This window comes from Diuraphis noxia, unplaced genomic scaffold (assembly GCF_037042655.1).
Source record: "Diuraphis noxia isolate RWA-SAM2 unplaced genomic scaffold, SU_Dnox_SAM2 contig0001, whole genome shotgun sequence".
In the NCBI taxonomy this organism is placed as follows: Eukaryota; Metazoa; Arthropoda; class Insecta; order Hemiptera; family Aphididae; genus Diuraphis; species Diuraphis noxia.
In genome coordinates, this window is record NW_028301711.1 from 48287278 (window position 1) to 48304082 (window position 16805).

The window sequence follows — 16805 nt, forward strand, 5'->3', positions numbered from 1 at the left end:
CTATATAAAATTGAAATTATTATTTATATAAAAACAATATATACAATATAATATGTATTTTAAAGATGTATTTCGTCATACAGAAATTAACTTTATTATTTTTTTTTTATAATATATACGTTAAGGAGTATGTTAAGTGACTGCAGCTTTTTGAATTTCGAATTAATCGATTTCACCCGTTAATTTACCTTTTTGTTTAAATGTGTATTGTGTAAGTAATGTTATAAATTTGTATAGTTATATGTACTTATAATTACTTTTGGTACGATTATACGTAAATATTTTAAAGACAAATTACGTCGTTATGATTTATAGATCATAATAAATAATTCGTTTAAACGATACCACAACAAACGATAGATCGCCGTTAATACTTTTTAGTGAAGAATAATATATTTTAATACAAGTACTAGCCGGCGAACTCTTAAGTAATATAAATTTATATTATGTTTAATACTTTTTCTCTATTCCTAAGTATTATAAAAATTATGAACAAGCTTAACTATGGTAACTTTACTGATGATGTTTAAAAGTATATGAAAATTGTTCTCATTCAAATACCCATCAATATAAAAAAAAAAAAAAAACAAATACAATACAAATGGAATTATTGATGAACTTTTTATTGTATATTTTAAAATATATGTAGGTAAGTATACATAAATGTGTTTTAATTATAAATTAAATTACATGTATGTTTTCATAATGTAATGATGTAAAGGTACCTATACACATATTTATGGACGATAGGTGGTAGTAGTTGGATTAGTGTAAAAGATTTTTGCCTTTCTTCCTAATAAATATAGGTACATCGATCCGTCAGGCCAATATCGAGATCCCTCGTGGACGAATGGCAGCTCATCCCGATCTAAAAGCTCTGAGAGCCCTTTGCACAGGGTTTTGTTGAATGTACCTGCTGCTACCACTGGCTTGCTAATCACTATTCGGATTATTCTGAGCATCTTGTCGTCCACGTCCCTCACATCGTACAACTGTGGACAGAAAGGAAAAATACAGATAGAGAGAAATAAATTAAATCAACTATAAATTATGTGTATGTAAATATAGGTACACTGAATCCCCCCTCCCCAATCTACAACCACAAATGTCGAGGTCACTGTTTTTTAGACCTTCAGATTTTACAATAAGATTAAAGTTAATACACGACACAGGAGTGATATTAGTGTAAATACGGCAGCACGAAGGACAACAATTAGAAACACTGCTGATGAATATTGTAATTATAATGGGGCTTTCCCCGGAATAGTTGGTGATGGTGAATGTTTATTAGATACTATGGTTACTATGGTTAACACAATGTATTATATTTACTCGGTGTAAAAAAAATTTGCGTAATTCCATTAAATTTCAGCAGGTGTAAAATTGTTATCAATAATTATAAATTAGGTAAGTCATATTACTCATATTTAAAGCTAATTGCATTGCTCGCATGTACTAAATAGGTATCTTTTTATATTTGATAACAATATAACATAAACAAAGATAAAAATCTGTAGGTACCTATATTTTAAATACTATATGAGCTGTATCTGTACTATGATACATTATGCATATAAAAATATAATATTTATATAATAAATATTTTATAAATTAATATTTATAAAATTAATTAAAGTGATAACAACATTCTTAAATAAGTTTAAAAAAAATTCAACAAATCAATGAAATATAGATGATATTGTATTTAAAGAGGTATAAAGTTCAGTATATGCTGGCACAAAAGTATATCTTTTAATCTTCAACATAATACCAGGGGGTCCAAGTGCACTGTCGTGCACCTCCGTAATTATGCCACTGATAATAAATATATATGAAATATAAATCGTCAAACCGTTTAAAAACATTTGGGATTGTATACATATACAATACGAGGGCTTTAAATCTCAAATGGTTTGACTAGGTATGGAAAATAAGAAGTTCAATTATTTAAAGAGAGGTATGTGGTGGTTTAGTTATCGCATATAATAATTACAAGTAAGAACTTTTATTAGTTTTGAATTATTAAAATAAAATTTTCCCTGAAAATAGAATTAGTATACAATGATCAATTACACAAATAATAAGTATTATTCTACCAACCACCCACTTAAAAATTTTAAATCCATAATAGTTAATATTTCATGCGTGTACATAAGAATGTTCTTCAACCACATACTCACTACAACCCCCCCCCCCCCCCCCCCCACACACACACACACACACTAATTACCATTCAAATAATCAGATTGATTGCATGAATTCGTCTACATTATAAAGAATATATAGAATAATATAATATAATATAAAATAACGTGTAATATACTCACGGCACATCTGTGGGATCGTGGTTTGGATGGTTGACTCTGCATATTTTCTGCATTAGTATGTTCCAGTAGTGATATGTACTTAAAACCCAATTTAACTTCGTCCATGTTGGGTTGTTTAATGTTTGCCAAGCACTCAAAAGTAAAGTGGTCCATATCTGATAGAAACAATTAGATGAAATATTCATGAGTATGATTAAAGATATTGCTTGGCAAAAAATACTAGCTATAACATTAATTATTGTAAACTCCTCTAGATGGCGGGTCGGTCTTGCCGCCGCGGGACCGTCCGCTGTCGTACAAGGAGGATGGACCGAGTGGTAGTCTAGGGAGAGAGTTGCGTCGTCGTCGTAGTACGCGTACGTGTTAGCGGGATGCGTTAAATGTTAATCCGTTATATTATGTTGTAGTATTTTTATTGTACTTGTTTTTGTGTAAATGTATATAAGTTGTTCTTTTTAAATATACAAGTCACAATCCTTAACTGTATATGCGTTGTTTATTTGAGAAGTTAACATACTTATTAATCAGAAGTGGGATTTGTTCCGTAAAGAACGTAGTGCGTAGTGCGTTTCGTGGCCGTACGCCGTTGTTGTTAAAGTTACCCGTTTCAATACGTTTCCGTGTGCGGTGTGCTGAGATCAGAATTCGGGAACTCGAGGGTAACGCCGTGACGGTAGTTTCGAAATTCGAAAATAATAACGTGTTTTTGGCTACCGGCCGAAATTACGCGGTGGTTTGAGGTTAGCTTGGTTCGTCGCGACCAGCGGACAAAGAACGTGTTCTATGCTCGTGACCGGAATACCGCGATAGTGATACCTGGTTAGCTGTGACAACCAGATGGCTGATAGCGTACTTATCAAAGATCCTGTTAATATTTTGTTGTGAATCGATCTGATAAGGATGGCTGATAACAACGACGAGAGATCCGCGAAACCGGCTAGTATTGAAGCTCCGTCATATGTGGAATTGGTGAATCTCGTCGCGCAGCTCAAGCAGCAGAGTGAGCAGTCGTTGATATTGCGAGCGGAAGTAGAAGCGCTGCGGAAGACATTAAGTGCTTCGAATGTGTCCGAGCCAGCTGTTGCGCCCGCTCCTGTAGCAACTCCGACGATGCGTCCGGAGTACAGGGTAGTTCCTGACCTGAGCCGCGCAATGACTACATTCGCTGGAGACGAGACTCCACTGCAAGCTGAAGATTGGCTAGAAGAGATAAAAGGGATGACGGCCCTTAATCGATGGCCGTTTGATTATGTATTGCAATACGTCCGTATGCACCTGACTGGTCCAGCAAAGGATTGGTTTGCGGGTCGTGATTTTTCTGATTGGCGAGAATTAGAACGGAAGTTCCGACTCGTATTTGTGCGCGACGCGTGTGCGGCCGACCGCGAAGATGAGATGCGTGCGCGAAAGCAAGGGCCTAACGAGACCCTCATATCGTATATGCAGCCCAAGCTCCGCATGTGTCGGGGTATCGGACACAGTTTTGGAGTGTCCAAAGACTACGTCCTGCGGGGACTTAGATCAAGGGAAATGGCCCTGTATGCCGTCGGGCGGACACATGTTGACGAAGAGGAGTTGCTGGGTGATCTGCTCAACTGGGAGCGCATGTCGTCGTTGCATGCGCCAGCGGTCGCGCTGAAGTATGTTGCTCCGCAGCACGCTAAAGGAACGCCTACCCGTCAGCTGCCTAGAAAACGGATTGAAGAAAAGGCGAGCCCTAATAAATGGAAGAAGTTCGACAAGACTGTCATGGAGACGAGTGGGTCGAACAGTGAGACGTACTCCGCCAGTTGTTGGGTGTGCAAGAAAATCGGACATATGTCGCGTGACTGTCCTGATAAAGCTACTCGTAAACCTGTGTGTTTTGGTTGCGGAGTAGAGGGGCACATTCGACCTAACTGCCCGGAAAAGGATCAGACGAATTGCGCAGAGGTGAGACCTGTGGCGTTGAACCATCCTTATAAAAAAGTTGGATTGGTGAATGATAGGGAAGTAGAAGTGTTGCTCGACACTGGTAGTCACCACTCCCTCGTCAAGGCGAGTGTCGCGCTACGATGTGACTTACGCGTGAAGCCCTCGGTGCGCCCGCTTTACGGGATCGGGAGTACGATCGTCCCGTCGGTGTGTGCCTTGGGAGAAGTCGAGACCAATATTATACTTGACGGCGTAAACCCAGGAAAGGTCTTGTTACTCGTGGTGCCCGACGATGTCCAGGCTCCGGACATGATTGTCGGACGATCTTGGTTGGACCACCCGTCCGTGGCCTACCATAAGGCTCACGGGCGACTGTTTATCTATAACGCGGAGACGTGTGTCGACAGTATGGCGGTCGGAGTTACCAGTCACGCTAAGGAGGCTGACTATCTGCACGTCTTGGAGGTTGACCACGAGCCGCCGGCTCGGCAGATGTTGGACTTGAGCGATTTCCAGTATGTCAGCGCGGAAGCCACTCGGGAGGAACGGAGTGACCTCCTAGCCCTTGTAAATGAGTACCGAAGCTGTTTCGCCAAGAACCTGGACGAACTTGGATGTACGCCATTGATGCGCGTTGACATACGAGAGGTACCCGGTAGTTTGCCGGTTGTCTGTCGACCGTACAAAACGTCGCAAGCGGACCGTGAAGAGATACACAGGATAATCACGGACTGGAAAAGGTGCGGTGTGGTGAGTGAGACGACTTCGCCCTATGCCAGTCCCGTGCTGCTGGTCAAGCAACCGGGGAAGAACCGGTTATGCGTTGACTATCGCCGTCTAAATAAACAGACGATACGGCAGCACTTCCCGTTGCCGGACATGATGGAGCAGTTGGAGTCATTGGCGGATAGCCGGTTGTTCGCCCAGCTTGATTTGGCGAGCGGATACCTGCAGATCCCTTTGACAAAGGAAGCCTCCGAAAAAACGGCTTTCATTACGGCGGACACGACTGGTGAGTTTAATAGAATGCCGTTTGGACTGTCGGGAGCTGTCGCTGAGTTTACCCGACTTATGCAACGTGTGTTGAGTCCGCTCCAGGGACTCCACGTGCGGAATTACCTTGATGATATGGTTGTGGACGGAAAGGACTGGACAGAGATGTTAACCAATTTGCGAGCCGTATTGGGGAAAATACATGAGGCGCAGCTGACGTTGAAACCCGCGAAGTGTTCATTTGGCGCTAAGCAAATTAACTTCCTTGGATTTATCATTGAAAATGGTGAAATACGGCCCGGTACGGAAAAGGTGCGTGCCATTGAAGGATATCCTGTTCCGAAGGACGTTCACGAAGTCCGTAGGTTTCTTGGACTTACTGGATTCTTCCGGCGGTTCGTCCACAAGTATGCGGTTGTTGCGGAACCCTTGACCCGTCTGATGCGCGGTGAACGAGCGTTCAACTGGGCTGAAGAGCAGCAGGTGGCGTTCGACTCGCTACGTCAGAATCTGACCAGTGACGCGGTCCAAACCATGTTCCGGAAGGAAGCTGCGTGTACCGAGCTCCATACTGACGCGAGCGCGTTGGGTCTTGGGGCCATGCTGTTACAGTCGTCGGTGGAAGGCGACCCTCTCAAGCTAGTTTATTGTGCAAGCAGGAAGACAAGTGATGCAGAAACGCGATACCACTCCAGCAAGTTGGAGCTGCTATGTGTGGTATGGGCGGTCAATAAATTGAGGCAATTTCTTTTGGGCATAAAGTTTGTAGTATACACTGATTGTCAAGCTCTCACTTACTTGAACAGCAGTAAAAGTGTTAACGCCCAAGTTGCACGGTGGTATGATGCCTTACAGGAATATGATTTTGAGGTGAAGTATCGACCTGGAGTGCGTATGGCACACGTAGACGCCTTATCACGAGCCCCAGTGGGCGATGAAGAGTCACTTGACAAAGCACTAGCAGAGCGACAGACTGTTTGTGTGCTGATAACGCTAGAAGAACGTGTCATGATGTGTCAAACCGCTGACGGTGCTGTGGCTCATATTAAGAGGATGGTCGAAGAAAGTCCCGACGAAGGAATATGCTTGTCTTATGTTATGAAAGATCAGCTGTTGTATCGGAAGTTTCGGGACAAACTACTATTTGTCATGCCAAAGTCAATGAGGAAAAGTCTAGTAGTAACCGCACATGATTTGAGTGGACACCCAGCAGTGGATCGTACGATAGCGAATGTGTTACAGGACTTCTGGTTTCCCGACATAAGAAGATACGTGAAACTGCACATCCGGTCGTGTTTTGAGTGTTTGTTAACCCGTGTGCCCAGAGGTAAACGCCCAGGTCTGTTACACCCAATACCTATTGGGAAACGACCGTTTGGAACGGTTCATGTGGACCACGTTGGACCCTTCATAACGGCACCCGGTGGACTCAGGTACATTTTGGTCCTGGTGGACAACATGACCAAATATGTTACGTTGTATGCTGTGCCCGACACCAAATCTGAACCACTGATAAAATGTGTAAAACTGTTTGTGAAAGAATATGGACTGCCCGGAAGACTGATCACCGACCGTGGAACATGCTATACATCTGGTGCGTTTGAGGACTACTGTAATGCCCAGGGGATCAAGTTAGTGTGGACGTCGTCCCGACACCCACAAGCCAATGGTCAGGTGGAAAGGACGCATAGTGTGGTGATGGCCACACTAATGACTATGGGAGGAGCTGGTTGCGAGTGGGCCAAGATGTTGCCAGAAGTACAACGTCTACTTAACAACAGCGAGACCAAGGTGACGGGTAAGACTCCATTCGAGTTGCTCCATGGGTATCGTCCTAGGTTTGAACAGGGAGCTCTGCTCGCCTTGTCCGCTACCAAAGATGATTGGACGCCGCCTGAAGAGCTTCAAACCAGAGTTAGAGAGAATATGGAGTTGGAAAATGCAAGGAGGAAGACTGCTTACGACATGCATCGTCATGATAACATTCATTACACTGTAGGAGAGATTGTTGTAATGAGAAGGGCCCCCAATTGCACTGGAGAGTCAACGAAGATGCAAGACAGGTATCGGGGACCGTTGGTGGTGACTGAAGTGCTGTCGTCAGATGTGTACAGGGTGACCGAGTTAAACACTTCCAAGGGAAGTCGGTTTGCAACAACAGCGCACGTTTCCCAACTGAAATCGTGGAGGTTACCAGCTGATGATGAAGTAAAAGGAGACCAGAACGAGCCAGAGGCAGAGTTGCCGTCCGAGTATGAAGAAGACAGAAGATTGAGTAACCATGGAACTGAGTTGACTAACGTTGAAGACTTACCCCCACCTGATTCCTTACTGCCAGTCGCACTAGGCACTCCTATTCCTGATGACAGGCGTTCACAGCGTGTAGCACGTAAGCCGGCCTGGATGAGAGATTATACCTGGTAGGACTGACGTATTGTGTTCCTTATTATTACTGTTGATTTTTTTTTGTTTTGTTTATATATATATATTGTGTTGTATTAAGAAGATGAGTTGTTATTTGTTACTACTGTTGAACTTTGTATATGGTATTAATTGTTTCATGTCAATGAGTAAATTGTCTGTTTAACTGTCTTTTATTTTTTTTTTTATGTAAAACTTAGAATTTTAAGAGAGTTAAGTGTCTATGAGTGTGAGTGGCGACATCTGTCGGGGACGACAGAACGCCAGGATGGACGCTTGTAAACTCCTCTAGATGGCGGGTCGGTCTTGCCGCCGCGGGACCGTCCGCTGTCGTACAAGGAGGATGGACCGAGTGGTAGTCTAGGGAGAGAGTTGCGTCGTCGTCGTAGTACGCGTACGTGTTAGCGGGATGCGTTAAATGTTAATCCGTTATATTATGTTGTAGTATTTTTATTGTACTTGTTTTTGTGTAAATGTATATAAGTTGTTCTTTTTAAATATACAAGTCACAATCCTTAACTGTATATGCGTTGTTTATTTGAGAAGTTAACATTATAGTACATTAATATTCAATATAATATTAAAATACATTTATATTACACTCCCCAATAAAGTAGGTACTTAATATCCTTTTAAAATAAAGAAATATGTGTGCAAAGCGCAAGTCAATCTGATAATGTTATTATATAAACATACAATATGCTGTAGAATAACGAAAATTAATACTATTGTAATTAATTTTATTTGAGTTTTATGCAGAGTTTGGTGACCGCAAATTTTAAAAAGCACGAGTCCAATACCCACCCACGCAACCCACCTTACCACCCCCCGACCACAATTATTATGTTACAGTTGTAGTAGTTCGTTATACGTACTAGTCATGTTTCTGCAATGGCCATGTATATTTGTTGGTTCGGGACGCTCCAACCACAAATGTAACAACGGAACAGCGCTTTGTTGAGTTTTGTTTGCCATATAGGCACATCCGTACATCGGCGACTTCGTTTGTATAGTCTCTACCTCGAATTTCGCCTTTTTTCCAAATGGAGGACATACACGACCATTGAGACTATCCATTACTAAAAAAACACAAGAAGACAATTAGTACCTTATTACACTATTAGGTAAATTATACTGTTTGGTGTTTGTAATATTAAAAATAATAAATATTCTATTCTAAATGTTATTATGAGGACCACCAAAATTCTGTGCATTCCTTCGTGTGACGGTCTGCCACCGATACCGATTCTACTATTATCAGTCCCATGTGAGGATGCTTAGAAGGGGAATCCGATAATTACCTCACAATATTAACCTTTTTTTCCAAAAGGTAACGGTAATTGGGTCACTTAATTTTTATATTTATAACAGGTAGACTCGGTGATTTTATCACTTTTTCAACGATTTATTTATATTGTATGACTAATCTATAGAATGATTAAAAACTTGAAAATAAAAAATAAAACTTAAATTCGAAGTATATAACACATATCAAATATTTAGAGACGTAAAACAATAAATATACATTTTAAACATAATACAGATTTCTCAAACATCTGAATGATACATTGTAATTATTCATAAGTAACATGTGTGTTTTAAAAATAATATATAATGCTATTTACTCACTATTTTGGCGGTTTTCAATATCTTCTGTCGACCACATCCGTTCTACGTAACCATTATTTGGCAATGCCACAATCGATGAGATGATGGCAAGCGTGACGATTGTAAATGCCGTATATTTCATCGTGTAATGTAGATTTAATGAGATATAAATACTATGTTAAAAATTACGGAAAAAAATAAAGCCTATCTTGACCAAGTCTGCAAGTGGCGAGAACAATTTTAAATTAAATAGCACTGTTAGCATACGAATGACGATCTGAATTCTGCGTCCCTTTTTATGTTTCACGACGGTGGTGGCAACAGTAATGGTGTTGGTTCCTACCACCAGTTGAGCATCGAAATGTTATTGTATTATACATATATATATGAACACTTGACGCTACCTATACGCTGGTCAAGGTACCTACCTACCTACCTACCCCCACTGTAGTGCAAGAAACATATAACACAATAAGTACAATGGGCAAATGTACGTACCTACAAACGACATAGCAGGTAAAAAATATATACATTCATATATATATATATATTTTTGTATATTATTTCCTACTCAATAGAAAAAGGTACATTTGGAAGTTTCTAAACTGTAAAAAAAAGTGTGTACCTATATAAGGTCCTACACCGCAGAAAAATATATTTTTAAACATCATTATAATTTTAAATTACTTATATTACGAAATAAAGGTTGATTTGTTTTTTCGTTGAATATTTATTATTTTGAAAAGTATTAACTTTTTTCCTAATTTTTTTAAAACTACTTTTAGTCATATGTTTCCTACAGTTGTATACATTTTAAATATTTTTTACCCTTATATTTATTAAGTAAACCACTATCAACTTTTGATTTCCAAATGACAACCCATACTAAAAATTATATAAACTAATTAAGCTATTTTTTTAATGATTTATTACGTTTAAATTTTCATTTTTCATTTATCCGCTGACGATATATAGCTCCTCAAAGCTGGGTGGTTTTGGAATGTTGTGATTGAGTGTAAATGTATAATACCTTGTCATTTAGTAGATGCCCCACTATTATGATTTTTATGTCCCAGGGCAATAGATATTACACTTTTAAGATCAATTCAAGTAGTACAGTAAGCTTAAGTTGTGCCTTTAAAAATATATTGTATCATATCCATTTGACTGGGGGTCGCGCAGTACGTCTCCACTGAAGGTAATCTCGTCATAATAATAATTATCAAATATAAACACCAGAAGTTAAAAGTAATAAACTCAATATCATTTGAGCCTAATACCGAGGTATTATAGTGGTAATCATAGTACTTACTTGCTTAAATATTTTATTATAATTTTTGACGTACGATAGTAAATATAAATAGATTATTCATTTTATTTACTGATTTACTGATTTATATATATTTTTTTTTTTTTTGACTTCCAATTGTCCCCACGTCCAAACGGCTACGTTCAAATGGCTAAATCCATTTGTCCTAGATTTGATAAACTGTTGTATTTAACAACGGTGTGACACGTACCAACATCAAATCTTAGAAAATGATGGAAACCAATACTATCTTTATTTTATAAGTGTCGTTTTATGTGGACGAATAATTATTGTTATATTAATATAATTTATATAATGTATAATTCTATATTTTTCATTTTACAATACATCACGTTGTATTTTTGCCAGCAGCTTTTGTGATTATTATAATCGCAAAGACCAGCGCTTCTCAAAAGAACACTATTTTTATAAAAATATGATATTTAGCAACTTACACTTAAGCTTGTTCAGTTCATAACAGGAATATTATAACATTGTATATACTACAAAATATGTACAATTATATGAATAAAAATATTATTATACATGCCTCCCGGATATGCGGAAATCTGGGTTTTTAAATACTCGTTCGTTCAAAAGTCACAAATCACAATTATTATTTGGTATATATATATATACATTATATAATAATTATTATATACTCTGTTACTCGCTCAATCGCTCATAATGTTTTTCATATACATCTTTAAAGCCAAATTTGACAGGTGTGTACAATAAAGTGAGGTACTCACAGACCTAATTTCCAATTTTTAATCCTTTTTAGGTATCTACAACATACATTATTCTGGAAATTTACCGCAACGAGATCATTATTGATCATAATAATTTAAACATAAAATTATTATTCTCTATAGCCATATTCAAGTCGTTACCCATGTAAAAATAAGTGAATATTTTAATAATACAATATATAATCGGCTACGCAGCATGTAGGTGTAGAAAATGGATACCACAGAGGATTTAAGAATGTTTTTATATTATGTTGGCGATTTATTTGGGATGATATGGGATGACATACGACCGCACATGGAGATTTCACTGTCATCATAATGAATAGGGTCCAGCTCCGGCAGCTCCATTATTGATTCATTACATTTGTATAGGGCATCACAAATAAGACACCTGTGCGAATTTAGTCTGAGAATTCGATTCAAGTGTATCGGCTATAATATAATATAAAGCAGTATTATAGTAAAGATAACTAATAAATTCTTGAAATATGTTTTCGGTGATGTGCCGGATGGACTTCTGCAAATCAGTGGAGAAATCGTGTATACACTGGGGTCCAATTTTATTTGAAAGATGAAAGAGCATTTTATTATATAGATTTTTCAAAAAATATTTATCTTATTCACAAATAATTTTTAATTTATTCTCAGAACACAGTACTTATAAGTTTTGTCATCATAATCATAGTCCTCGTCTAATCAAAATTGAAGAAAAACGTTTTAATGTCATACTTCATTTGAAAGCAGAATTGAACCCTTTTTAATAAATGTTCAGAGTAATTATAAAAATAATAAATCAAGAATCACTTATTAATTATTAATTACTATAGTATACACAACAGATTAGGCAAAATTAAAGTATTATCAAATATTGATATACATATAGATAATAGAAATCGCAGTATTTAAATATATAACAATTTACATAATATATTATACTACAGTTTCTCATTTCATGAACTATCGTCATTGAAATAATATATTTAAAAAAAAATCGAGGATTATTATAACAACCTACATACGATTACCGACATTAAAAATCGAAATTATTATTCATAAAAAAGCGGGTAAGTAAGTGGATGTCGCTCTACCGTACAGTAGGTTATAAGTGGGTTACTGCAATGGATTGTATTAAACTCGAATTCAATGATATAGGTAATATCATTGTATACGAAAAACGATTCTGAGCGTAGACGGTTTGTCAGTCTAGGAAATGCAGGTACTTATAAAATAAATTCCAAATTAATCAAATCAGATTCATTATTTATCGACTCACTCAGTCATTAACAGCATCACCTATGTTATATGTTATTCTTGGTGATTTAATATGTGATTTCATTCAAATTTTACCCAAATTTAAAGTAAGTATAAAAAATAACCTGTGTATGTATAGTTTTTAGATTTTATTAGCAACAGAATTCATTACATACGTGTAACCTTGTTTTAAAATTTTTAAAACATTAAAGAATTAGTAAATTTTCTATTAAATAAATGTTTTGAAAATAATTTAAATTTTCAAGTATTAAATTTAAAAGGATAAATTTTTACGAATTTTTTACTCAAAAGAAATTACAATTTTTTGTGATTTTTAAGTATTTTGTCTATATATTGTATCTAAAATCGATTTTCTCAAAAATTAATTTTGTGAAAAAATTGCCGTTTTTTCTTAACTTTTTTTTTGTTTTACTGGTGCTTTTCAAAATTACTGGGAATTTCAAAATTTTACCTCTCAAATGCATAAATTAAATTCACTTTTATACTGGAAAAGCTACTGAAGTTGAAAATCAAGCACTATTTCGACAAATGATCGTGTAAATAAGCACAAAAATAAAATAAAATGTAATTATATATAAACACACATCATTTTAAAATCAATTCATTCAGAATCTAAAATGTAACATTTTTAATAATATGGTAGGTACATCTATATTAAATTTTTAAACATTTTATACACTTTTTTAATTTTCTTCCCTAATGAACATTACCGAGTTTTGATTATGACTCCCATCAAATATTATAAATTACATTTATATCACCTGTACCTACATACCTATAATAATAAGTATGTTGGTCGTCACCACATCCACAACAGATCTGTGATCAGATTTGTGATAACTGTAATTCGTATTAAATAGTATAAGCGTATAATAAAAAACAATTAAATATTAATAATAATTTATATAATGCCGGTACTCGTAAATCCATATTATATCTATTGTACCTACAGGGTAAGTGTACCGCAAGTATAGGAATAATAATTAAGTATTGATCACATGTAATATTGATTATAGGGGAGAGGTGAAAAGGAATTAATTTCCCCCAAAAATAATTACAATTCAAGTTCTTTTTTGATTTTCTTGATCTGATGATTTTTAGCATGTAATGTTAAGTTTTTGTGTGTAATCTTCAAAAATACATGACGTACATTTTATAAACAATAATTTTATAAACGTGTTGTGTTAATTTAGGGTTTGACGATTATTGGTTCTATATTCATTTTTTTTTTACTTGAGTAACAACTTAAATACTATACAAACTATATTAACATAAGAATACGTCCACATAAAACGACATGTATAGTACCTATAATATAAAGATACCAATAAGAACCAATAGGTTCCCATCATTCTCTAAGATTTGATGTGGGTACATGTCGCACTGTAGTTAATTACGACAGTTTATTTACCTACGTATATAATTGTATATTATTATAACTGGTTGGCACAGTTTTGGGGGTCTCGCTTTCATCAACCATTAAGTTCAACAATTATAAGTATAATTTATTATAAAATGAAATTATATAATTTATGAAGGTTGTTTCACAGTGATGATTGCCGCCCAAGTAAATAACTTTGTTATAAATTTATAATATACAAAATATGAGTTAGGTACTTTTTCCTATTTTTTCAATCTAGATATTAAGGTTCCTTCTAACTGTAAGTTAGTGTATGTATATTTTAGAAAAGATGTAAACTTCATAGAAAATATAACAGGATCATATGAATTTACAGTGTTTGGTTATATGAAATAAATGTAGATATTTTTTAAAACAAGGATTGTCATATGAGGTCGGTAAGTTAAGTTATACTTTTGCCTCTCCATTAGCGAATAGGTAAACATATTTATTTGTTTATTATTATTTTTTACTAGCTTTTAATATCAACTATTACAGCTCGACAATTATATTATATACATCTTAGTTAGGTAGTTAGTTAATTTAACAATACGATATTAGATCATAATATTGAGTATACGGAATAGGAGAAAACTTACCGACATATTTCACATAATATCGTTTACATCGTGAATATTATACAATAGGTATTACTCATTAGGTTTGGATAGGGTTGGTTGGGTTTGGTAGTTTGGTCATCAAAATAATACAATTTGAATTCAAATGTACTCAATGACAGCAGAACTAATAGATATTATTAGTGCTGCAACGTTACTTTGAAATCTTGACGTACATACTGAACACAATGACAGGCTCCCTCTCTCACATAGACGATTTATTATTATTTTTTTTTATGTCTGTAATCTTATATAGTTAGTAATATTATTCTTGATTTCGTTTTTTAAATATATAATTTCTATGACGATAGCTTATCAAAATGAGAAACAACATTAATATAAACTAGTTTAATATTTTATGTATATTGATACCTACATATTTAATGTACTTTTTTACTCCTAACTTTTTTATCGCAATCCCCAATATATATGTACATCAATATTTTTGTAATACTATAATCTTGTTTAATCTCTAGTGTATACCTTAATATATTATGGTTATTATTATTTTTATTATCACTTTTCAAATTGACTAAAGAATTTTCTGTTCTCAAACGAAGTTTACCTTAACCTGTTTTTATTCAATTTCACTAGACGAGGACTATGATTATTGTGTCAAAACTTATGTACTGTGATCTGTGAATAAATTAAAAATCATCTGTGAATAAGATAGATTAGGTATCCTTAGAACATCTATATAATTAAATTCTCCCACGTCTCTTATATAAATCGGACTCTTGTGTCTAAACGGTTTCTCTACAGATTCGCAGAGGTACACCATCGAAAAAAAATTTCAAGAATTTATTAGTTACCAATCTTTAACGATAATACTGCTTTATATTATATTATATTAGCCGACATATTTGAATAGAATTCTCAGACGAAATTCGTTCAAGCGACTTATTTGTAATGGCCTATACAAATATAATAAATGAATGGACACGACACCATTTATTCTTATTGCAGTGAAATCTCCTTGTGTGGTCGTATGTCATCCCATGTCATCCCAAGTATATCGCCAATATAATATAAAAACATTTTTAAATCCACCGTGCACATACAACCCTGCGTAGCCCATCATATATTATTGTATTATACTACAATATTCGTTTTTTTTTTTTTTTTTACATGGGTAACAACTCGAATATGACTATAGAGGATAACAAAAGCAACAGCTGCTGGCAAAAGTAAAACGTGATATATTGTAAAACAAAAAAAATATTATATAAAAAAATATTAATATTTGGACTTTGACCCACGAAAACGTCGCGTACGGTATACACCACGCGACTGTTCCGACATCTCCGGACGACTCCCGACTCCGAGTCATTATTGTTGGCAGTGGCGAACCCAGGGGGGTGGACCCCGGGTCCGGACCCCCCCCCCCCCTTGGCTTATGTCATAGTTTTATTTTTATTTTTAAATGTTTCCGTGAAATGTTCATCGAAACTTATCGAAACGTTATCAATATATTAACTGAAGAAAAACGGCGCTTGGATTTTACACTTTAAATACCTAATAAGACTTATGAGTTATGACTATACCATAATTTAATTGGCATGATAATAATAATTAATTGACATACATTGTAAATATAAATTTAAAAATGTAAATAATATAATTGTGTGTATATAATATAATATATTATAATATAATTGTTTTTTGTATTGGTCTTAAACCCGGCAAATTGTGTTTATTAAGAAATGAAATGTATGTATATACTCAGGAAAAGGGCATAAAAACAGTAGTTAAATACATTTTTTTGGACCCCCCCCCCCTTGAATAAATCCTGGTTGCGCCACTGATTGTTGGTGTGCTGCCGATGGTCACATCCCCACCACAAGCTAGTCGCATTGAGCTTTTAGTCGTCTTGACAATATTATCGTCGTTCGTCTGTGTATTCGCTATAATATCTGCGAACCGGTGTGACGCCGCCGTCAATATATCCATTCATGATTCCGTGCTTGAATGGCTAAATGTTATTCAGTGTGTATTTTATGTGTTTTTTTTTTCGTACTAATTTTTTTCACTCCTTCCCTATCTCACTTATGATTTAACTGACCCAATACTTATGAAAGAAGTTTTACTTCCCCAGAGTGTAACTCACATACTCTCATTTTTTAAATTAATTTAACGTCAAAGCATTTGTATAATAACATTACGAATATTTGTTGATTTGCTTCTACTTTCTAG

At 35.6% G+C, this 16805-nt stretch overlaps 1 protein-coding gene across 1 annotated transcript; it reads right to left on the reverse strand.

Annotated features, from left to right (window-relative positions):
• Positions 1 to 737: 737 nt before the first annotated feature.
• Positions 738 to 9840, reverse strand: LOC149060811 (uncharacterized). Its single transcript, XM_089230747.1, has 4 exons — positions 9285 to 9840; positions 8531 to 8734; positions 2328 to 2482; positions 738 to 992 (listed from the first exon to the last, which is right to left on the reverse strand). Exons 1-4 carry the CDS (start codon positions 9403 to 9405, stop codon positions 738 to 740), a joined length of 735 nt encoding a protein of 244 aa, XP_089086873.1. The 5' UTR covers positions 9406 to 9840.
• Positions 9841 to 16805: the final 6965 nt, after the last annotated feature.

Coding starts and splice junctions, on each gene's coding strand:
- LOC149060811 (XM_089230747.1), bottom strand. CDS start 9,405: ATGAAATATACGGCATTTACAATCGTCACGCTTGCCATCATCTCATCG. Junction 8,735..9,284: donor TATTGAAAACCGCCAAAATA/GTGAGTAAATAG, acceptor GTGTTTTTTTAG/TAATGGATAGTCTCAATGGT. Junction 2,483..8,530: donor CCATTGCAGAAACATGACTA/GTACGTATAACG, acceptor TGTTTCTATCAG/ATATGGACCACTTTACTTTT.